This window comes from Drosophila sulfurigaster, chromosome 3 (genome assembly GCF_023558435.1).
Source record: "Drosophila sulfurigaster albostrigata strain 15112-1811.04 chromosome 3, ASM2355843v2, whole genome shotgun sequence".
NCBI lineage: Eukaryota > Metazoa > Arthropoda > Insecta > Diptera > Drosophilidae > Drosophila > Drosophila sulfurigaster.
This window is the reverse complement of record NC_084883.1, coordinates 50,040,378-50,062,851: the sequence shown is the minus strand read 5'-3', so window position 1 is coordinate 50,062,851 and position 22,474 is coordinate 50,040,378. Positions and strand designations below refer to the sequence as shown.

At 38.4% G+C, this 22,474-nt stretch overlaps 1 protein-coding gene and 1 long non-coding RNA gene across 2 annotated transcripts in view; both read right to left on the bottom strand.

Moving 5' to 3' along the window:
* Positions 1-22,474, bottom strand: part of LOC133842937 (uncharacterized) — a 104,553-nt gene that overhangs the window by 2,898 nt on the left and 79,181 nt on the right. The window contains exon 3 of the long non-coding RNA XR_009894458.1: positions 21,522-21,549. This is a non-coding gene — a long non-coding RNA (uncharacterized LOC133842937). The remainder of the gene's footprint in view (positions 1-21,521; positions 21,550-22,474) is intronic.
* LOC133842689 (uncharacterized) lies at positions 9,881-12,834 on the bottom strand. The gene has a single exon (XM_062275891.1). It carries the CDS (start codon positions 12,752-12,754, stop codon positions 10,031-10,033), a length of 2,724 nt encoding a protein of 907 aa, XP_062131875.1. The 5' UTR covers positions 12,755-12,834; the 3' UTR covers positions 9,881-10,030.

The following is a 22,474-nucleotide window of genomic DNA, read 5'->3' as shown; positions in this document are numbered from 1 at the left end:
TGCCCTTTAGGTAGGTGGTTTTGCTAAAATACTAAAAATATACTGAAGGTTATATTTGGTATATTGACATTCAAAATATACCAGCCAAAGCAAATAAGACCCTTAGCAAATGGGCATATTTGCCCATACAAAAGTATTTTTTTTAAATACCTACTAAAATTCGTAACCAAAAATATACCAAAAATAGATCTCTACCTTTCCATTATTATCGATTTGCAAAAGCGGATTTTAGCGGGCAAAAATTTAAAACAAACTTGATCTGCATGCTTCTTATCTATTTCTTATAGTCTCTGAGATCTTGGTGCTAATACGGATGGACGGACAGACAGACAGACGGAGAGATGGACATGACTAAATCGTCTCGGCTTATGACGCTGATCAAGAATACGTAACATATATTTTATAAGGTCGAAAACGCTTTCTTTTGCATGTTACATTTCCTGTACGCACTGGGTTATAATACCCTTCTACCCTTTGGGTAGCGGGTATACAAAAATAAATATAAAGAAAGCAGCAAAATTTGTAGATGCAATGCGAACAAAAGCATATGGGCGTTGCAAGTGCAACGCGGGCACCTCTGACTGCCGACTGCGGACTGCGGACTGCGGACTGCCGAGTGCCGGGGTTTTTCTTTCAATTTGCAACATTTGCTGTTGCCGTTGCACGTAGTCCAAAAATAACTTCCGACAACTTTGACTGATTTTTTTTGCTACTGGCTGCTGCTGCAAAATTGCAGGAAACGATTCTATTTAAAGTTGCCCAACAAGTCCAACCGAAAGTCTATCCACTAATGGCAGCGACATAAATACATAGAGAAAATACGGTGAAGGTCGCCAAAGTGCTTGTGATATCTATGAGATACAATTTTGGGAAATGTAAACGTTTAGTTCATGACAAGTGGGTAACCCAGCTCAGTTCAGCTCAGTCTCATCTCAGTGTGGTTTCTATCTGTATTTCTATTATATTATACATACGTAGATACATATATAATTTACAAAAAATTCAATTAGCCACGCTGTCCAAAACAGAAGCCCCAAACACACACACACATACACATACACAGAAGCAAAGTCAATAGTTGGAGCTCAGCCACCCACCATTAACAAAATAAACTTTCTCAACTGCCAATCAGCCGGACAGCGGACAACGGCCAACGGGCAGCTCTACAGAGTTACTCTGCCAGCCAACAACAGTCAGTCAGGAAGCCTTTAATAAACCCACATAAAACTTGGCTAGCCATTACTACTACAATGCCAACAGTACCATAGTGCACAGTGGTGCCACATTTAATCCCATAACATAACCTAGAACTTTTTGTAATTTTTTACTGCTTCTAAAATGACACAGTGTAATGGCAAAGAATCAAGGCCAAAGCATTCAAAACTGTACTCTGTAATGGAAGTGCATTATAACATAATGATAATTAAATGTGGTAAAACTTTGTTCAATTATGATTCAATTTTGCGTAAATTGCATGCCAGAAATCAAGGCCAGATCGTTCAAAGTTTGGTCCACATTTTGTTTTGCTAAATTACGTGAAAATAAAACTTTTTCGCATCGATGGGAAATTTTCCATAAATATAATTGGCATATATGCCAAGGTCAAAACAATCAAGTTGAGAAGGAAATTAAATTGGTTATAATTGGAGTATGTGTGTGTTACAATACTAATTTTCTACGAATGAAAATCGAATGTTAATTCAAAGAAAAATAGTTTTTAATTTACGATGCTCTGTTTTATTTCTTTGCATTTTCAACAATAATAATTGGTATATTGGCCAAGGTCACAACAATCAATGAGAGACAAATAAAATGTTAATTTAATAAAAATCAAAATTAATGCAAAAATCGTTGTAAAGATTAAATGCGAAAATATTCTATTGCATTTTTGGTGGTAAATCTGCTTTATTTTATGCTCTATAGTATATTTAGAATGTAAGAGTACATTTATATACCAACTATAGCTTTCGGTATATGCCAAATATAGAGTTAGGTATATTCAAATGAAATAGTATATTTACATACCAAAAACATTATTCGGTATGTTTGTAGTATTTTTGGTATATCTATTTGGTATATTTTGAGTTTTACTTCGAATCCATTCGACTCTCTTTCTTATTTTGCGATCATTGGTATATTTAGAATCTATGAGTATATTTATATACCAAATATAGCGATCGGTATAATTGTAGTATTGTATATAACAATAATACGGTATAATAATTTAACACTTTTTACACTTTTTTATTCATAAGAATTAATATAACAATTTATGAAAAAAACGAAATTTTACATTTACATTTTGTTATGTTTAATTCATCTGCTATTTTAGTATATTTTTTTCCAGACTGCTAAAAGTATTTTAATATTATACCGTTTTGATATAACGACCCCTTCACTTTTGCTTTGTCTCAACCTCAGTATTATTACAAGAAGTTTCACTGTGCACATGAACCATTAACAAAAGTTTGTTAAAAAATAAAAAACAACATTTACCAAACTGCGCTTCAATGTTAAATGAATTGTTGTCTTAACTACTAGACAAGCTGAGGGGTTATAGAGTCTCTTGCTCAGCGTGTGTTCAAAACAAAAAAAAATGTTGTGGACTGGCGTGAGGTGGCCGAAAAAGTTAGTAAAATTCATTTTTGGAAAAGTGCAAAATAAGGTAGAGAAAAAAAAGAGAATGTAGAAAAACAAGAAGAAGAGCAGACGAAAAAAATTGTGGCGGTTGAATAAAAAAAAAAGTTTAAATAACTTTGGCAACTAAATTTAAGTTGCAAGTGTGCGAGAAGGGTAAAGGGGCAATGGAGGAGACAAAATCAACGAGGTGCAAGAGAAGAAGTAGAAGAAGAAGAAGTAGCAGAGAATCTGCCCAACAGTCGTGACAAAGTTGGGGGCCAGATTCTAGTTGTTGCTGTTACTGATAAAAACTGCAGCAGACGCAAAACTAATTTGCGTGGTTATGTAAATTAGAGTTGGAGTTGAGTTGAGTTGAGTCTGCGATAAACTTGTTGAGGGTGAAAAGCGCTAAAAAAAGCAAAACATACACAGAAAAACAAAAAGTATCTTGCACAATGCGTAAAATGGTTTTTGGAGGCTGCTGCACCTGGTTGTTTGACCCAAACCGGAGGCCAACTCTCGACTCTCTCTAAATGCAGCAAAAACAGACTCCAACATCAACGTCTGTGGGCGTGGCCAAAAGGCATTCGGTTTACCTGCCTTGCTGTGTTGCACTCTGTGTTTGTTTGTTTGTTTTTGTAGCCTTAATCCGAGACCACAGCACAGATAACAGAATCGTTGCACAGACAAAGATGCCACAACCCCTCATCCCAAAAAGGCGCCACAGGCTAACAACTAAATAATGTGCAGAAAATTTAGTGTCGAATCGTACGAGGAGCAGAAGTTGTTGGATACCAGACAACAGACAACAGATACACATGGCAACCAGGCAGGCAGCTTAGATAATTTTTTGTCTCTGGGAAAGGAAGTTATTTAAAAGCATCAGAGGTAGGCATATTTTCGGGGACCCCCCCAAAAAGCTGGCAAAGACATGAGCCCAATTGTGAGTCAAGTCTATGAGAATGCAGCCAGCAGACAAACATTGAGTGCTCCAAACTCAGCTGCATTGTCGGTCGACGGTCGTCGGTCGTCGGTTGTCTTGCCAACCACAGCAGTAACAGCAGTAACAGCTACAGTCGAAGCCACACAGGATGCTCAGGATACACAGCAGGAGTCGCGTCTGAACTCGGCACCTAAAGTCATATTAATAATTTTGTAGGGATTTGATCCTGCCCCGCAGCAACGTCGCCTGTGAAAAGAGCCGCAACAACTTGCAGTTGCAGCTGCTGCTGCAGCAACATGCAGTTACGAATATGAATGTGAATACAACTCCGAGTGTGAGTGCAGAAATGAATGCTACTGCTCTTTGTCTCTGGGGCTGCCTGCCATACCATTTTGCCTGCTCGGCTCTGTTTACATTTGCAATGCAAACGAATAACTCGGCACCAAAATGCACAAAAATTTCACTTGCACCTGTTGTTTGGATATTGAATGGACTTTGATTTTGCCATCGAATATTCGACTCGTCTGCTCTGCTCTGCTCTCTGAAAATACAGACTCATCATTGTGGCAAATTGATGATAAGAATCCCTCCCAAACCAACTTTATTAGCATCGCTTTAAATATTGTTTAAAGAGCTTTCAAGTAAATACGAAAATATACATTGAGCCCAAATATATCTGGTTTACTTTGTGCTTAATGATATATTTCGAATGAAATACAGTCTTCGACTCCAATATTCTATTTGTCTCAAAATACAGACTCATGATTGTGGCAAATGAATAATAAGAATCCCTCCCAAAACCAACTTTATTAACAGCGCTTTAAATATTGTTTAAAGAGCTGTCAAGTAAATAGAAAAATATATCATTGGGCACAAGTATATCTGGTTTACTTTGTGCTTAATGATATATTATATTTCGAATGAAATACAGCCTTTGACTCCAATATTCTACTTGTCTCATAATACAGACTCATGATTGTGGCAAATGGATGAAAAGAATCCCTCCCAAACCAACATTATCACCGCTTTAAATATTGTTTAAAGATCTGTCAAGTAAATAGAAAAATATACCATTGAGAACAAATATATCTGGTATATTTTGTGATCAATGATACATTTCGAATAAAATATAACTTTAGACTTCAATATTCTACTTGTCTCAAAATACAGACTCATGATGATGCTAAGAATCCCTCCCAAACCAATTTTATTAGCAGTGCTTTAAAAATTGTTTAAAGAGTAAATCGAAAAATATTTGTATAGTTGTCAATCTGGTATATTTTGTGCTGAATGGTATATTTTGAATCAGATATAGTCATCTGTGTATTTGTAGTGTTTTTTTGTGCAATAATTCTGTATATTTTTTATTTGCCATAAATTCATCATTTTTGTCACTAAATAACTTTCATTTTCTCTTTTGTCATTCTGCAAACATTTCATATTTAAAGACAAATGTGTTTATATACTAATCGGCACACATTGATGCCATAAATTAAGTACGATTTGTATAAATATTATATTTAAATTCCACTCACACAATTCTTTATGCCAACAAACAAATTTTGAATGTTTTCCTATTTTGTCTTATTTAAATAAATTATTTATTTGCAACTGTTTTCTTTTTTGCTCGTTTTTTGCTGCTGCTGTTGTTGTTGAGGCTTTTGGTAAAAAATGCGATTTGTCTGTGATGCGTGAAAATATTTTCATTTACTTTGTGCCCGCATTTTGACCACTGCAACCGCATTTGGCAAACATTTTAAATACCTTTTTACATTTTGCCCATTAGTTTTCATTTGATTGTTGCTGCACAGCATTTTTGTGATTTTTGTGTGTGAAAAACTTATCCAGAGATTTTCCGTTTGCCGTTTGTTCGCAGATTTATTTGATTTCGACACAGAGCTTTATTTTTCAATTTCAACCATGCTTTGGGAATGAGAATATGCCAAACCTCGAGTTATATGTCAAAAATTTCCAATTTAGTTGTGATCAAATAGAATACGTTAGTTTACCGTTTGTTTTTGTTATTGCTTTGTTATTGTGTTGAGCATCATTTGATTTAATAATAAAAAATTGTAATTGCATTTTGATTTGATTATTTTTATTTGTCGCTGCGGTGCATTGATTACCTCACGCTTGTGGCCGCAATCTGTGAAAATGATAAACGCTTTTTCCCACCACATCTCGGCTGTCGCTTGATTTAATGATTTTTCTCACAGCACCCGCAAAGTAAATAGTAAATATTTACATTTTACATCTGCTCTGGCACCTACGGACCACAACACACCACATCACCCCATGCATTTTCAATAAAACAATCAACTGTCGAAAAAAATATAAACAGAGACAGTGGGACGTCGCTCGCTCAGGATTGCCCAGGATGAAGGTCTGGGGTTCTGTCCTGCGGCTGTTTTCGGGGTCAGAGGACCACCAAAGTTGATTTGCATGTCATTAACAGGCAGCAGTCAAATGGAATCGCATCCCAATCGAATTGAATCACATCCAAACTGCCGTCTGCTAAAAATAAAATTCTAGAGTTTCAGTTTACTCCACGTCGTTGCCACGTGCGGCAAGCGGCGTGGGGAATCAGGCATGAGGCATGAGGCATGCGGCATTCGGTGGTTGCACTCTGTGGCACTCTGTAAACAAGCCGCCACTAAAAATATCACATGTCGAAGTAGGCTGCGGTTGGGTTTGGGGTGCCAAACTAATTAGTATCTGTGACTCCAGTTGAGCACTCATAGCTCTATTCACAATATTCTGTGGGAACTGCTGTAAATATTTGACTCAGACAAATGTGTGAACTTTATTCGAGTTAATTTCCTTTTGCTTTCCCATGAAATTCTTCATAGTTCTTCAAACACATTAATATTTTAAATTACATCTTGATTTGTGTAGAAAATCAATTTTTTAATTCACAACAGAGCACAAATCAGATACGCACTCTAAATATAGCAAATTACTTTGAGCATGAATGAAGACAAACTCTGATTTCTATAGAATCTTTGGGGTGAATAGAAAATAAGTATAGTATACTTCTATCTTTAGCACATTCATTGTGTTGCTTCCTTTATACATTTTGCAAAATAAGACAGCTTTCATAGATGCAGTTTAAATTTAGTTTACATCAGAAATTATCTCTCGGAGTATTTTCTTCATTGTTTCATTAAAACAGTTGAGATTAAGGTAATCTTTGAATTCAATAGAATTTTTATAGTTAATAGAGAATAAATATTATATGAATTTATCTTTTGCTCTTTTATTGTATTGCTTGCTTTATTAATTTTGTGAATTAAACCAACTCTTGCTTGCAGTTTAAATTTAGTTTACAACAGATATTATCACGAAGTATTTTCTTCAACATTTTATTAAAACAATTAGTATGACTAAAAGCAAATTGCCTGGATGAAGGCGAAATTTGATTTGAATAATATATAGTCGAAAAGAAAGCCTATAATCTCTGTTACTTTGTGGTTTCCTCTATTCATTTTGCAAACGAAAGCTTTTTATACCCGTTATTCATCGAACGGTATTAAAACATTGTGTTTGTAGAAATGATACGACATTTAAAAAATTATTTTATATTGCAAAAAAGACTGCTGCAGCTATGGAATATTTTCAATGTAAAAGTATGTCGGTATATTTTAGTATTATTTTTAATAAAAACTTTTTATACATATGTATAAATAATAGCGTACTCTTTTGTATATTTTGAATGTAATATAGACATCTTTTTATCAATTTGGTATATTTTTATATTTTAAAGTAATATTATATAGATATACTAAATATAAATTGTTGTATGTTTTTAGTATTTTTTTTAGTAAATCGCATATTATTCAGTATCTCACAGTCGAGCACACTCTCCTTTTTCTTTCTTACTTGTTTTTGCATAATTTTATTAAAACAATTATAATTACTAAAAACAAATTGCACAAAACACACTGCTGCTCAACAGGTTTCGCAAAAAAAATTCTAATTAATACACAATTAAAACAAGCATAAACAATCCCTTAAAGCTCTACAAATAGTTTGTGAAAACTTAAAATCATATATAGTAAACATATATTGCAGCTACCTTTGGACCAGGCGCGTAAAAAAAGCTATCGTTGGGTCTCTGCTTTTAATTAAACTTGGCTAGACAATTGCATAAAAAATTACAGAGACAAAAAAAATAAAACAAATTGTGGTTAAAGTTGTGTTTTATTTTTTTTTTTATGCTTTATTCGTCGGCGCCATTTTGCAGCAATCTGTGGAAATGATCATAAAAGTCTTGTGCAATCTCAGTTTTGTGTTTTAAAGCCAAACATTTTGTTGGCAGTTCGCTGTTTGGAGTTGGCAGTTGGCAGTTGAATGGAAGTCGAGGTTTATTCTTGATATTTAACGAGCGCTACGGGGCGCTTATCTATTTGTTAGATGGCCGCGAGTTAATGAGAAAAATGCATACGCATAAAAAGCATAAAAACGACGTCTAGTTCCGACACATAAACCTGACAGCAGCGAGAGCATTCAAAAGGCAACAGCAGACGGGAGAAGGGATTGGGGAAGAGGGAGCGGGACTAAAGTGATGGACCAGAGGCACGGGGAATTCAAGAGCTTCAACAATTTGCCATGGCGCACTTCACTTGAATTTTACGAGCTTGTCGCTGCGTTCACTGTTCTGCGTTCTGCGTTCAAGTTCTGGCTCTGCCTCTGGCTGCTGATGCTGCTCCTGCTTCTGCTGCCCAGACAGACACATAAAGCAGACGCGATCTCAGGCGTAATAAAATCGTAAAAAACACAAGTCCAAAAATGCCAGACAAAACCATTCATTGTATTGTGCCTGCTTGCGTGGGTGTGACTATTATGTGTGTTGTTGGTGGTTTGTTGTTGCTGTTCCTACAAATTGTACACAAATTACACAAAAAATTTTTAATTTCAACTTTAATTATGGCAAAAAGCAAACGTGTGAGAGGTTTGTTGGCTCTTTTGGCCAATTTATGCCTCTTGGCGCCATCGACTGCCTATCAAAATTTTATTTACTTTTCTCCCTCCGAACTCCGATGTATCGTATTTATTGGTCGCACAAGGCGCTAGCTATTTATAGCCTAGTCCCAGTCGAAAATGTTTGTTTGAACCAGGCTAACATGTGGGGAGGAGGGAGGTCTCTTTTGAGGGGAAGGTAGAGGTGCAGCAACCGCTGCAGTTTCCCACAAAATCCGTTGAATTATTTTGGTTTCTGGCTGTGATTTGGCAATCGGCGCTTTTTGGGGGTTCTGCTTGTTCTAATTTCACTCGCGTGTGTGGACAATTTATACCCTGGAGCCATTGGAAAATGGCAATAACGAGTTGCTTTAGTTAGGCCTTTATGATGTTTGCCAATGTTTGTAACGATTATTGAAAGGATTTTAGAGAAAGAGTAAGTTTAGTCTTTAAAATTCAATAAGAGTGTACGTGAATTAAAGTTTGAACATTCCTTACTTAGTTGTAATTTATACTTATTTAAAAATTATAGAGCCTATTCACTAGTAAACTTAGTCTTACTTTGAAAGTTTCTTCATTTGTTCATTAGCTTGTCTTTGATATAAACTTTAACATCTAAACTTAATAGTTCAAGAAAATAAAATTTAGGGAATCAATATAAAGTTTTTTTTTACTTATATCTATTTGAAATCAAAATATTCATACTTGAATTTATTTTATCCATATGAAGAATTCCTTTTGAATTTTCATATAAACCTTAGCTCTCTCCTATAAATGTAAATATCATTTTATTTCTGTATTTAGAGTGTTCTTACTTAGGGAAAGCTTATCAAAGCCTTTTTTGATTTTCCGTGTGCTTAAATTGATTAAAGATCTTCTTCTACTGAAGTGCATTTTTTAATTTACTTTAAATTCTTTTTTGTTTCTTAAACTATCACAAAAACTATCGCGGAAAAATATTTTAACTCGGCAGTTGAAGCTTATTAAGAACATTTACTACCTTAGATTTATTCATATATTTAAGCTAAAATAAGAAACAATGCTTATTACTTAATTGTAGCATTCTCTCATAAAAAACTATATGTACTTTACAAAAAAAAAGAAAATATAATGTATAGATCATTCCAGAGTATCTCAGATTACAGTTGAGTTGTGTGCAGAGTATTTCACTTATTTTGCTATAAGTTGGACACGCTTAGGAGGCAAGAGGCATGGCGCGTTTGCGGCTTTTAGCTGCACGTTGCAAATAAATTTAACCAGCAGTCGAAAACGATTTAATTTGCGGTTTTTCCCAACACAAAATGGCGCGCTCAGAAAACTGATAACAAAAACACACACGAAATAAAAAAAACCGAAAACTTATTTGGGGCAGTTGTCTTCAGTTTATTGTTGTTGTTGTTGTTTGTTAGCGAACAAATTGAAATGCAAATTGTTTATTAGGAACGGTGAAAACAGGGGGCGAAAACCAATTGGAACAATTTATCATATATATTTGAGCACCATTCCTGGTCAGTCGAGAAGGCATTGCATGGCATCGCTCCATTTGTTAACGGACAGCAAATAATCGATTTTCAACTCATCAAACTGTGCATCAAAGTCAGCGAAATCATCAGCGTTGCAGCTGCAGCTGCTCGCTTCAGTTGGTGTGGCAAAAACGCGTTGCAAGCGCAGCCAATGCTTGGCCAGAATGTTGGCCAGCATAAGCAGCTCCTGCAGCAGCTCTTCGTCATCGTTGTCGGTCAACAGAATGCAGCACATCTGTTGCACGAACGTATTGTGCGCCAGCTGCAGCTGTGGCAAGCTCACACTCAGCTCCAACTGGGCAACACATTCGACTGCCGCTTGCTGCAATTGCGGGAGCTTTAGTTGCTGCTGCAAAGCTAGCTCTAAATTGGCTTTACAACTCTGCAGAGTGCCAGTGAAATTGAGCGTCGGCAGCTGTTGCAACTTGCGTATGGCCACATGCAACTGCAACTGCCTGCGATAAGCGATATTGTACAGATCGAGTTGTGAATCATAGATGATGCAATCGAGTGCCGCATCGCATCTGTAGAGCAGCGACAGTTGATCGAGATCCGCACTTTGGAGTGCCACACTGAAGGGGTATGCCACACGCGTGTTGTGCTGATCGAGCACTTCTTGCAACTGCTGTCTGGCCAGCGCAGTGAAACCTTGTTCCAGTTGATGCAAAGCAATCTCAAGTTGCTTAGCAAATTCCTCAAAATCGAGCAGCAAATAAACTTGGCGTAACTCTGCCAATACTTGTTGCAACTTCAGCTGTTCGCGTATCAAGTGCACCACAAATGAATTCACGAGCAACACTCTTGGCTCCAGCACACGATCCAACGAGCGGCAGATGAGTTCATGCAACGGCGCATAACTGACACAACTTAAGCACTGCTTCAGCAGCTCGTCGATGGTGCAAATTTGGGGCAGCTTAAAGTCCACCTGCGATTCTTTGTAGTAAGCATAGTACATGCCACGCAGCTGCTCGTTGTCGGTGGCACGCAGCTGGCGAAAGATGTCCGGCGCCTTGGGCTGTTTCTTCAGAGGCTCTAGCTGATACGGTCTCAGCTGAGGCAGCAGCGTCTTGATCAGCATGTGATACAGTGATTTCTTCAGCAGCGCATGATGGACGCCCACAAAGTGTCCCAGACGATTGGCATCGAAGAGCACAGCCAACGATTTGCCTGCGCACACAATGTGCCGCTCAATGATCTGATAGATGGGAGATTGAGAGAGCTCCGAGGCATCTTCACTCTCCAGAGGACGCATCACGTACTGTGTGCGTCCGTCGATGAGTTGCTGCTCTGCAGGGAACTCTGCGTACCAGTCCTGAAAGTCGCCCAGCAACCACCAGCTATCCAGAAACTGGCAATACACTTGCAGCACATGCAGCAGCAAGGCCGCAGCGCTGCCACGTCGCCCCTCGGCATCCAGATGTGCGGGCAATGCGGCAAGTTGCAGCAGATTGTAGACAATGTATTGGCTGCGACAGTGCGCAGCGATGCATAGTTGCTGTTGCGGCGGCAATGCGTAGCTGCTAACGGCCAGACTCCACAGCAGCTGCAGACGTGGCAAGCTCGGCCGCATGGCACGCAGCAGGCAACGTAATGTGGCCTGCTTCGGATCGATGGCCACGCGCTGCTCAAAATAGGTGAGAGTCTCCACAACGGGTTTGAGCAAACGCCGCAAGGCCGCTGTTAAACTGGACAACGTCTCCAAGTGTCCCTGCTGATAGCAATCGATGAAGAGCTGCAGCAGTTGCATGTGCTGCAACGGTGCAAGAAACTTCGAGAGCAGCTGCTGGTTGGTCGCATTGGAGCGCAGTTGCAACAGTTGCTTGTCCACCTCGAAGTAGCGACAGCTGCGTGGCTGAAAGAACATGGCGAGCACCTCGCGCAGCAGAAATCCTTCCTCGCCGTATTGTTGCACTGCCTGTTGCACATCTTGCAATGGCTGATGCAAGTAGTTGCCAAAGGACACAGCAAAAGCGGCCACAGGACGCGGTTCATTGGGTGGCTCATCGATGGTGGCTTTCGGTTGTTGTTGTTGCTCCTGCAGCTGACTGAGAGCTAGAGAATATCTCTGCCGCGCCTGCTCCAGCTCGGCTTGATCCTTAGCTGTCTCTTGTTGTGGACTCACTGCGCTGGATTCGTGTGAGGAAAGCAATGACAAATCCAACGATAAATCCACCGAGGATGGATTTGTGGCTGCAGACAAGGAATTGTCTCCAATGCTATCCAATTCGCTGTCGAGATCAAATGAACGCTTCTGCAGCACTTCCCCTTGTTGCTGCTCAGCATTGAATCTGGCTTTCTTCTTATAGCTGTAAGCCCAGTCGAGGGACCGAAGCAACTGCTCGCGACAAGCCATCAGATCTTTGAGATACATTCGCGCCGTGTTGAAGGCACGAAAGTTCACAGAGAGCATAAAATCCAGCACGCTCCATTTGTGCTCCTCCAGCAATTGCTGATCGTCGAGTATCACCTGACTCAGCAGCTTCACTGTGTCTCCTAGTTCCCCGAGGCATTCCAAATGAAATCGTTCGATAAAGTTCGTTAGATTCTCCTCAACACTATCGTATGCATCCGCCGGTTCATTGTGATTTGCTATGCAAACTGTGGCGTATTTCAGACAATTATCGTAGTCGACATGTTTCTGCTGCTCGTCGCATTCGAGAAGATGTTGCAGCAGATGTGGCAAGCAACGTTCAACGATTTCCTGCTGCATCTTACATAGAAAATATATATATATATATAGAGATTTGGATTGTACTATATATCAGCAAGCGAGCTCGACAACTGAGAGACTGCGCGCTGCGAACTGAGAATTGAAAACTGAGATTCACCGCCTGCTGCCATCGAAAAAGGGGGGCACACAAAAAAGGATTGATGTTAGGATATGTGCAGCTTACAAGTCTGCTGAAGTCCTGTTGGAGTCGTGGCTTATGGGCGCTTAAGGCAAATTCGAGCATGCAAATTCCTGTGGCATGCAGCAGCTGCAACGGTATGTGCAACACCGGATTCCAGCCAGAGACCAGAGACCGTTACCGATACCGACACCAAGCCAGAACTTTGACACCGCTGACCTATTTCCTAGCAAACCATATAAGCAGCAATGTGTGTGTTGATGTTCAATAGCCTTGTAGAATGTGCGTACTTTGCTTTATTTTATTGTCTGACAAGATAAATACCAAAATATTGAATATGCACAGGCAGCCAGGACATCGACACCCCAAGTAAGATCCTTTTGCAGCTACCTCTTCCTCTTCTCCTCTACTCTCCTCTCCTTGTACTCTGCTGTCAACTGACCCACTAACAATAACTCAAATGCAATCGAGCATATTTGCTGCAGAGAGCAAATAAACCGAACACAGCTACAGCAAAAACAACAAGAACAAAGAAACGGACACGCAAACGTGCCACAATGGTTGTGATTCAACAAGAGCTCAATGCGAGAGCCTGCATAAAGTATTTTAAACTTAATCATTTAGTTGAACAATTTCACAATAAGTGTCAATAAGTTTTAAATCCTTATTTACAGTTCAATGTGCCTGGCAATAAAAGTGTCACAATCAAGACCCAAATTATTACATTCCATTTGGCGATACTTGCGAGAGACGACTCAGGTGCCAAGTTCGCTTAAAGTGAATTGTAACAAGTGGGAAAGTTGAGTTTGCTGGACTATTGAATACCCTGCAACTCCATAGGATTGATTACTGCTTAAATATGCCTAAAAATACTATAATACATTCAAAAACTACATTTGGTATAAAAAAATTTATCATAACTTTAAAAATTTGTCACTACTACGAAAGAACTGCTTAAACGGAATAATTTATCTCAATATCATAATTTAATTTTATTGAAGATATAGAAAAAATTATTATATTTGGTTGTTAAATATACCATTTCAAAAAAATCCCTTAACCTAATCTGAAACAAAAACTACAAAAATCTGAATGTGAAATAAAACAAAATATATTAAACCATAACTTTAAACATAGTCAAAATAAACAAAATATACCATTAAAATATACCATTAAATTATAAAAATACCATAACGTTATACTATTGTACTTAAAGGCATGTTCAATTCGTTGACACTTTGTCAAACTAAGCCTAATTTAATTGTTTTTGGAATAACTTGGAAATTTCTCATTTTCACGCTTACAAATTTTCAGAATGTAACGAAATTCTAAATTTAAGATAAAACTTTTTTTTCGTGTTGTATTAGAGTAAACAATTTAAAACAAACTCTATATCTCATCAGTACTAAGCTATTCCCTCTGATAGAGATATGTAAATGTACTGCAATATAAGTAAATATTAATACTTTCATTGTCCAGTTGTAACTAAACGATTACCTTGCAGGTAAAAAGTACTTAAATGTTGATTTACATTTATTATAACACACATTTATTTATGTATGTGCATGTTTATTAAATGCTGCTCCACTGCACTGCATTTCACATTATCGATTTGGCTTCACTGTGCTGCTGTGCCACAAATATATATTTGTTGGTGTCTAAAAAACCAGTATAGACAACAAATTTGTTGAGGACTCTTTTGACCAAAAAAAGAAAGTTTTTCAAGCTGCGACTGAGATTCAGTCTAGCTGTCAGACTGTCTGGCTATTCGACTGTTTGTCTGATTGTGCGGGAGTGCAGAGATGAGAGGAAGCGACGGGGAAGGGGGGCGACTGTTGGCAAAACAGCAAGTGAAATCTTAACCAGAAAACAAAAGCCGAAATGTAGAAAAACAAGAGAAAATTGTTTGAAGGGAAAACTTGTGAGGGTAAACTTTTTGTCGCACTCGGCGAAAAGTAAGCGAAAACTTAATAAAGATCGCAGCTGGCGTCGACGTCGACAGCGGCAGCGACGTCAGCAGTGGGGCAAACGCACGCACTTAAGCGGGCAACATTGACAGCCCTTTTGGTCAATGGCAGCGACGACGGTGACGGCGACGACGACGTCGCAGCAGCAGCAGCAGCGACCACAGACTGTCGAAATTAAACCAAACTGAATTTGCACTTACACTTTGGCCAAACGCCGCCGTCGCTGCTCTTCGACTTTGGCAAGTTGTGTGTGCGTCTGTGTGTGGCTGCCACACGGACTGACTCCTTGCAACTCCTGCGCGGGCGCGCTATCTGTGTGAGGCTGTCGAAATTGTCACTTTCGCAATTTGCTCAGTGGGTGCAACGTTGGCATTTGCTGAACACAATGGCTTGCTTGCAACTTGCCGCATGGCGTGCGTCAAGGAGCGCGTAAGTGACATTTATGCGCCTGGGCGGCAGCGTGCAACGTGCAACGTGCAGAGTGCAGCGTGCGGCAAGTGACAAACTTTTGGCCACCAGTCAGCCAAATGCAAAATCAGCGAAGCGAAGAAAGAGACCAAGAGAGAGAGAGAGAAGGAGAGAGCAAGAGCGAGAGCATCAAGTTTGTTTTAATAAATACTTTCATTGTGTATGCAGCAGTGGCAGCATTACCTGCCTCCAGCTGAGTCACAACAGTCGCTGGCTGTCGTGATGATGAAAAGTTTTGCGCAAAGAATTTACTCCGCTCATCGACATTTCTTTTGCAACGCACAATAGATGCAGCCTCCGGGAAACAATCAACAGCCGCAGTTGCAGCCACAGCCACAGCCGGCAAATGCAAAAATTACTCAATTTCGCTCTCTCACTCATTCAGGCTTTTGTTCTCCACCCGTTTTTATGAACTCTGACATTTGAGTTGTGGCAATTAAAAGAAAAGTTCTTAAGTTTTTTGTACGACTTACGACTGCAAGAAATAAATATGAAAATTAAGACACAGCACACCAACATCATCAAATCTCTGTGAGCGACTCTTCTGTTCTCTACACAACATTAGCTGCAGGGCCAACAGAGATGTTGCAAAAAAGGACAAAGCAATTTTTGAGATACAATTTCTTAACTCCTGAGGCGATTGTCTGGGTTTTGCTCCCAAAAAAACGAGGGTACAGCAATATTTTCGATATTTGTTTATTTGTATTTACACTGAAAAAAAAACCAACTTCTAAAATCAAGAATTTAAATCTTGAAAATTGTATTCTGAAAGTAAAACCATTTTAAGATCAAACTATTAAAACTATTAGAACACTAAGTTGAAAAATGCTTTAATTTAAAAATAAGACCGAATATACTAGATAAATTCTAAAATATTACTAAGCTTAGTTAGAAACAAGTAAGAAGGCTACAGTCAAGAGTGCTCGACTTGTAGATACTCTCTAGTCATTGTAAATAAAATCAAAACATTTTCGTATTATTCTAAAAAATACCGAATAATATACTACAAGTGTACTAAAATGTACCGAAATAAACATTCGATGAAGTATAACATACTTAAAGTAGCATTCGGTATAATTTTAGTATTTTTGTGATACATTAATTTGGTATATTTTAAAATGAATACCGCAATGTTTTGGTCTTGAGAACACTAGCTTTATTAATTGTTTATCTATTAATACGATTTGCGGTATTAAAAGTAAAGAACTTTTTTATTTTATCGATAAAAACTTGGTCTTATATCAAATGTTTCTGAAATCAAGGTGTGTTTTCTGTTTCTAAGATCTTAGACGAAAATTCTGAGTATTAATACTTATGTATATAATATTTTGATTTAAGAATATTCTTTTCAGTGCACACATTTTATTTATTAATGCCCCACAGAACTGAAACTGTTTCTGTTTACTTTGACATTGGGGATTTTTGTTTTAACAATTTTCATGTAGTCTGCCTTTTGACCCCAGTTGTTGCTGCCACAAGCAACAAACAAACACCTTGCCCCCTCAAACTGTTGTGTCTGCTTGTTCGTTAGGCCTCATTTAGCTGGGCAATAAACTATACATTAGCATTGACTACCGGAAGCATCAACGGGAAAACATGTTGTCTATTTTTGAAACGCATGCAACAATGCAACACATCTGGTGCATCATCATAATTTCTTTTTTTGTCTTGTTTGGAGCCGTAGGCAAAGTTAATTAGTTGTGATTTTTCAAAGAACATTCAAATCGAAGGCAGACCCAAAAACACAAACAAATCAACTCAACTCAACTCACAACTCGCAACTCGACTGAGCTCGAGGCGTGGCAACGAAGGGAGGAAGAAGCATGCAACGGGGCCGAGGCACATGTTGAGTGTATAAAATTTTGATGAATGTTTTGTTTGCGGCAGCTTTATACTCGTCCAAAAACGGGGGAGTTGCATGCCACACTCCTTCTGCCCCCGCGGGGCATGTGTGTGAGTGCATGGACATGTTCTGGTTGTGATGGCGTGTGAGTCGTTGGTCGTTGGTCCGAGTCCATCAGCGTGATGATGCCTGGGATGCAGCACACATGTGGCACAAGCGCCCGAGGCAACAGCCACAAGTTGCCGCACAGCAATTGAATGTGAATTATACTCGGCTATCGAACACTGAGCGAACTGAGCGCCAGTGGAAGACTGAGCCAGACCTCGGTCAGGGCCATGTTGCAAGCGTTGCATGCGTTGCACGTGAACTGCTGTGTGTGCGGCTGTGTGTGTGTGGCAACAGATGGGGACCACATAAATTACACAGTATAAACAGACTGCATCTAATTAACAGGGAAATCTGTTGAAAATGCATGCAACACAATCTCATCTTAAAGATATTTGAGGTGGGGCAGCCGCAACACACACACACACACCCACACACATGCGAAAATGCTGAAGGGCAGCATTTACTTAATTTCCCAATCAAATTCACTCTGTCTACGCCGTATAATAATTTAAATATCTTACCCGCCGGGCTGAGTATTTTTTTTTGCTTCCTTCTAAAGAGGACAACAACAGGAAATGCCATTTCAGCTGCGGCATGCTAACAAGCCAGGCAACAACAATAGCTAGTAAATGCGTGCCATTACAAAACTGCAAGAAAAAAGGCCCAAAGACAGCAAAAGCAACAGCAACAACAGCAACTATGACTGGCATTGGGCGGGGGAAATGGAGGAAAAACTTAACTGCCGCGAGCTACACACGAAAACACACACAAAAAGGCAGAAAACGGCAAGAAATTAGTTTTCTCTGGGCGAACGTTGCTCTAGTTGTTGTTGCTGTTGCTGTTGCTGCTGCTGCTGGTTGCTGCTGCTGTTGTTGTTGTGGTTGCTGTTGTTGCGGGTGCAAAGCTGCCAAAGGAGGACAAATGCAAAACACACAAACAAACAAACAATACGAGTGAAACAAGCAAGCGAGTGAAACGAACACAACAACTGAGGCAACAAAAAAGCAAAAAAAAAAGAGCAAAGCGGGCTGCATTAGGCTCCGGAAAATGCCTTTTGCGAGCAGGAAAATTTCGTACATGTGTGTGTGCGAGTGTGAGTGTGGGAAAAATGGCAAAGTCGTATAGTTGTTTTATACGTTAAAGGCGAAATATGCAGGCCACAAACATTCGCAGTCAACGTAAACCTCAAGATACAGAGATAGTCGAAGAAGGAGGACGACGACACAGACACAGACATACAGACACACAAAAAATACATACACAAAAACCCATATAAACAAAGGCATGGCCATAATTGAAGAGCGGGGGAAAAGGAGGCGAAGCAAACCTCAGCAAGGATAAGCTGATGGCGGGTTAATAAGCTGCCCCCAAGAAATGTATTTCAAATGCAAATAGATTGTGCGGGCCGCACACAAATCCCAAAAGATTAAATATTTAAATGGATTTCGTGGAAAACAAAAAGAGTTTTGTCATGTTAGTAAAAAAACGATGTTTAATAATAAGAAAATGATTAGGAGATAGTACAGCTTTTTTGTTGACAGTTTAACCAAATTACAAAGATGCTTAGCAGTTTTATGAATAGTGTTCCTTATTATTTAGAAGAATAACATGATTAGTTGCTAGTTTTAAATTAATTATAGTTTAAGTCAAAGATTTATTTCTCTAGTCGTATCTAATAGATACCATCTACAGAAAATATATAATTTTGAAATAGATTTTTTAGCAAATACTAAAGACGTTTTCAATATATGATAAGTACAATAAAGTTGTTACAAAATATCCTCCAACTAATTATATATTTAAATCGATTTAAAATACAAGAGAAAATGCTTTTTTGGAAGGCTATGTTCCTCATTATTAATGAGATTATAAGTATTAGAAGTTGAAGCAACATATTTGCAGGCAGTAAAACTTAAATATATGATATATGTGTCTCAAGTCATATGAAGCCATAATCTTTTTTCCATATTTATGTTAGTAACAAATATGATTAGTAGTTGGTTTAAAATTATTCGCAAATAAATGAACTACAAGATTTGTATCTGTAGTCGTATCTAAAAGATAATATTTTTCGAAAAAGAATGGCGTTCTTAAAATAAAAATTCCATATTCCTTATGAATAATAATACGAAATTGATTAGAAACTAGCACAAAAAAATTCAATTAAAATTTGAATATAATGATGCTAGAATAATATTCTTATTATTCCGAAACTAGTTCGTAATAACTATTTGTAGAAACATGTGCATCTATTAATATATTATTAAAACTGAAAAAGCTTTTCCATATTACCGATAAAACAAAGTATTTTGGAAGACAGTTTAACTGAAAGATATGTATCTCAAGTCGTAACTAAAAGATAGATAATTTTATCATAAAAGAAGACATAATCTCCTTTTTGGGCATATGTAAATTTTTGAGATTAGTAGTTGGTACAAATTATTTGCGGACAGCTTAACTAAAAGATAGCTATCTCTAGTCATAACTAAAAGATGTCCATCCATCGCTGCCCTGTAGCTAAAAATGAGCCATAATCTGCTTTCAGGGTATATGCAAATGTTTTTTGTGTTTGGCAACCTGAAGTTGTCAAGTGCCAACAGTCATTGATACGCTTACATATATTATTTTGGACCCGCACAAGGAAAAAATGCTGAATGAATGGCCCGGGGCACAAATGAATATGCCATAGACACACAGGTAAATACGTTTCGGTTGTAAAGAAAATAAAAATTGTAAAACATGATGAAATTCTTGAGATGCCTGAGGGTGTTGGGGCCGAGGTGCTTCATGGCCAGCGCTTAAGCTTAACTTCATTCAAAAGTTTTTTGCACCCACTTCCGCTGCTTCTGTTGCTGTTGCGGCACGTGTTATGATCAGCAGGTAACTGCGATGCTATGCGATGCTATTACCTCCGTCTCCCCTCTATTTCCCCCTCTTGGTTTGTGGCAGGCAGCAGGTGTCGCCAACATACCAAAAATTTCAATAGAGCTGCGAAAGTTTCATTGACTTGACAGCTGAGAAGCAGCCGAAGTGTGTTTTCGGTAGTGTGTGTGTGTGTTGATATTTCACAATAAGTTGGCCCAAGTGTAATTGTTACCGTTTAAATTTCCATTAAACGTGGCGCATAGGCAAATGGCTCTCACGTGAGGCCCGCGGCGAGCTTTGCCATGAAAGCCAAAGCGGCCCCAGAAGAAGCAGCCAAAAGCCGTTTCACAAAATATGTCACAACATTTAAGCTGCGTTTTAGACAACAACAACAATAACAACAATGGGGGCAACAAGCTAGAAGCCCAATGAAAAGCAGAAGATGTTGAGGGGGGAAGGGGACAGCGACGGAAACAATGGCGACGGATACAACAAAAGGCGACCGCTTTGAAAAGGCCGCCCGCTATTAACAAACCATAAAGTAATTTCTTGCTTTCCTGCACGGAAATTAGACATTTTGTCAAGGGAACACTCATCTTGGACGTCGACGTCGCAGTCGCAGTTGACGCCGGCGTCCAGCAGCAACAGGGATAACAATAACATGAACAATAATAAGTGTAGCCAGAGAGAGAAGGGAGAGAGGTGGAGGAACACTTGCTGCCAAGTTAAAAGTGAAAATATTATAATGAAGTATGTTGTTAGCTGTTTCGAGATTTTCCAAATGTATCCATTCAAAGATATAGCTGGAGAGAGGTTTGAGCGACTCCTGAGGGTGTTGCGTCTGCAGACGGACAACCAGATTGAAGGGGACGGGGACGGGGAGGGTAGCTGGGAAAACATTTTATAAGTAAACAAGCAGCGGCAACAAAAGTTTGTCTATTTAAAAAGTTTTGCGCTTCATGCGCAAAAGTTATAAAACATGAAAATATTTCTTAATTATTTTTATAAACAACGGCAGCTACGTCTTTGGGTCGCACGGCCTCCTTTTCCCCTCCCCTTTCGCCCCCTCCTGCTGTGCCTTACCCCTTGTTAGCCAAGGCCTAGTCTGAGGTTTTTACAGCAAGTACGTGGGTCGATTTGTGTCTTGAAACTTGTTTCTTCTCATTGTTGTTGTTGGTCTCCATTTGTTGTTTGTCTTGCTGATTTCTGGAACACATTTTGCCTGAGGTCAGGATTCTGTTTGATTAGCATAAATACGACTAATACAACAGCCAAAACAAAACACAACAGCAAAAAAAAGGGAAATTTTCAATTTTTTTTTTTTCTTTCTGCATGAAAAATTAATTAGTTAGAATAAAATGCCATACTTTGACTTACATTGGCTTAAACGGTTCCCAGAAAGCACCTGAAAAAAAAAACAGAAAAGTTCTTTAAATATTTTTGTATTCTTAATTAATATATTGAAATATTTATACAAGTATTTTCCTAGTATTAATCCCCTCGCTACTCGGTACATTTTGATTGCCGTTATCTGCATTTTATGATGCTTTTGCCACCGCATTTCACATTGGTTTTATGTGATATACGACAGCCATTAAATGTGCCAAAAATGGCCAAAGCGAATGGCAATTCAATTCTGTTTTTCTCTACTTGCCATTGCAGTTATGATTTATGCAGCTCGCGGGAAAACTAACAAATTTAAGCACAGGCAAATGGAATTGTCAACAATGTTTAAGGCGACATCCATTTGACTATTTTCCCAAAGACTAGACAACTCAGCTGGGCTATAAGCTGGCAAGCACTAAAGAAGAAGAAGAAGTGGAAAACGAAGGAAGGAAAACACCAATAGGAATTTCCATCAAATTGCTGCCAGAAGATGAGAGGAATGTTTGCCATTTAGGGTTGAGGTCTTTAAGCACTCGGTTTAAGAATGTTGCAAAACTTTCCACTAGATAATTACATTTATAATTATGTTGAGTAAGCTGGAAGGTGCTTGAAAGCTTTGAATATTTTGTAAACTTCTGGATTAATACAATATTGAATTTATTGTAAAAGTTTGTTTAAGCATTTGACTTAATATTAAACTAATTGCTAGCCGCACCTTAAATAGAAAATAAAATATAGAAGGTGTTTAAGCTCTTTATTTTTTAATGTTTGCGGAAATTTCCGCTCGATAAATACTTTAGAAATTTACTTGAGTAAGCTGAAGAATGCTTGAAAAGAAACACAAAATGCTGAAACTGTTTTAGAGATATAAATAATTGTAAAAGTGTTTCTTAGACTTAACCTATTTTTAATTAAAGTCAAAAGTGCAAGTCCTCCTATTGTTG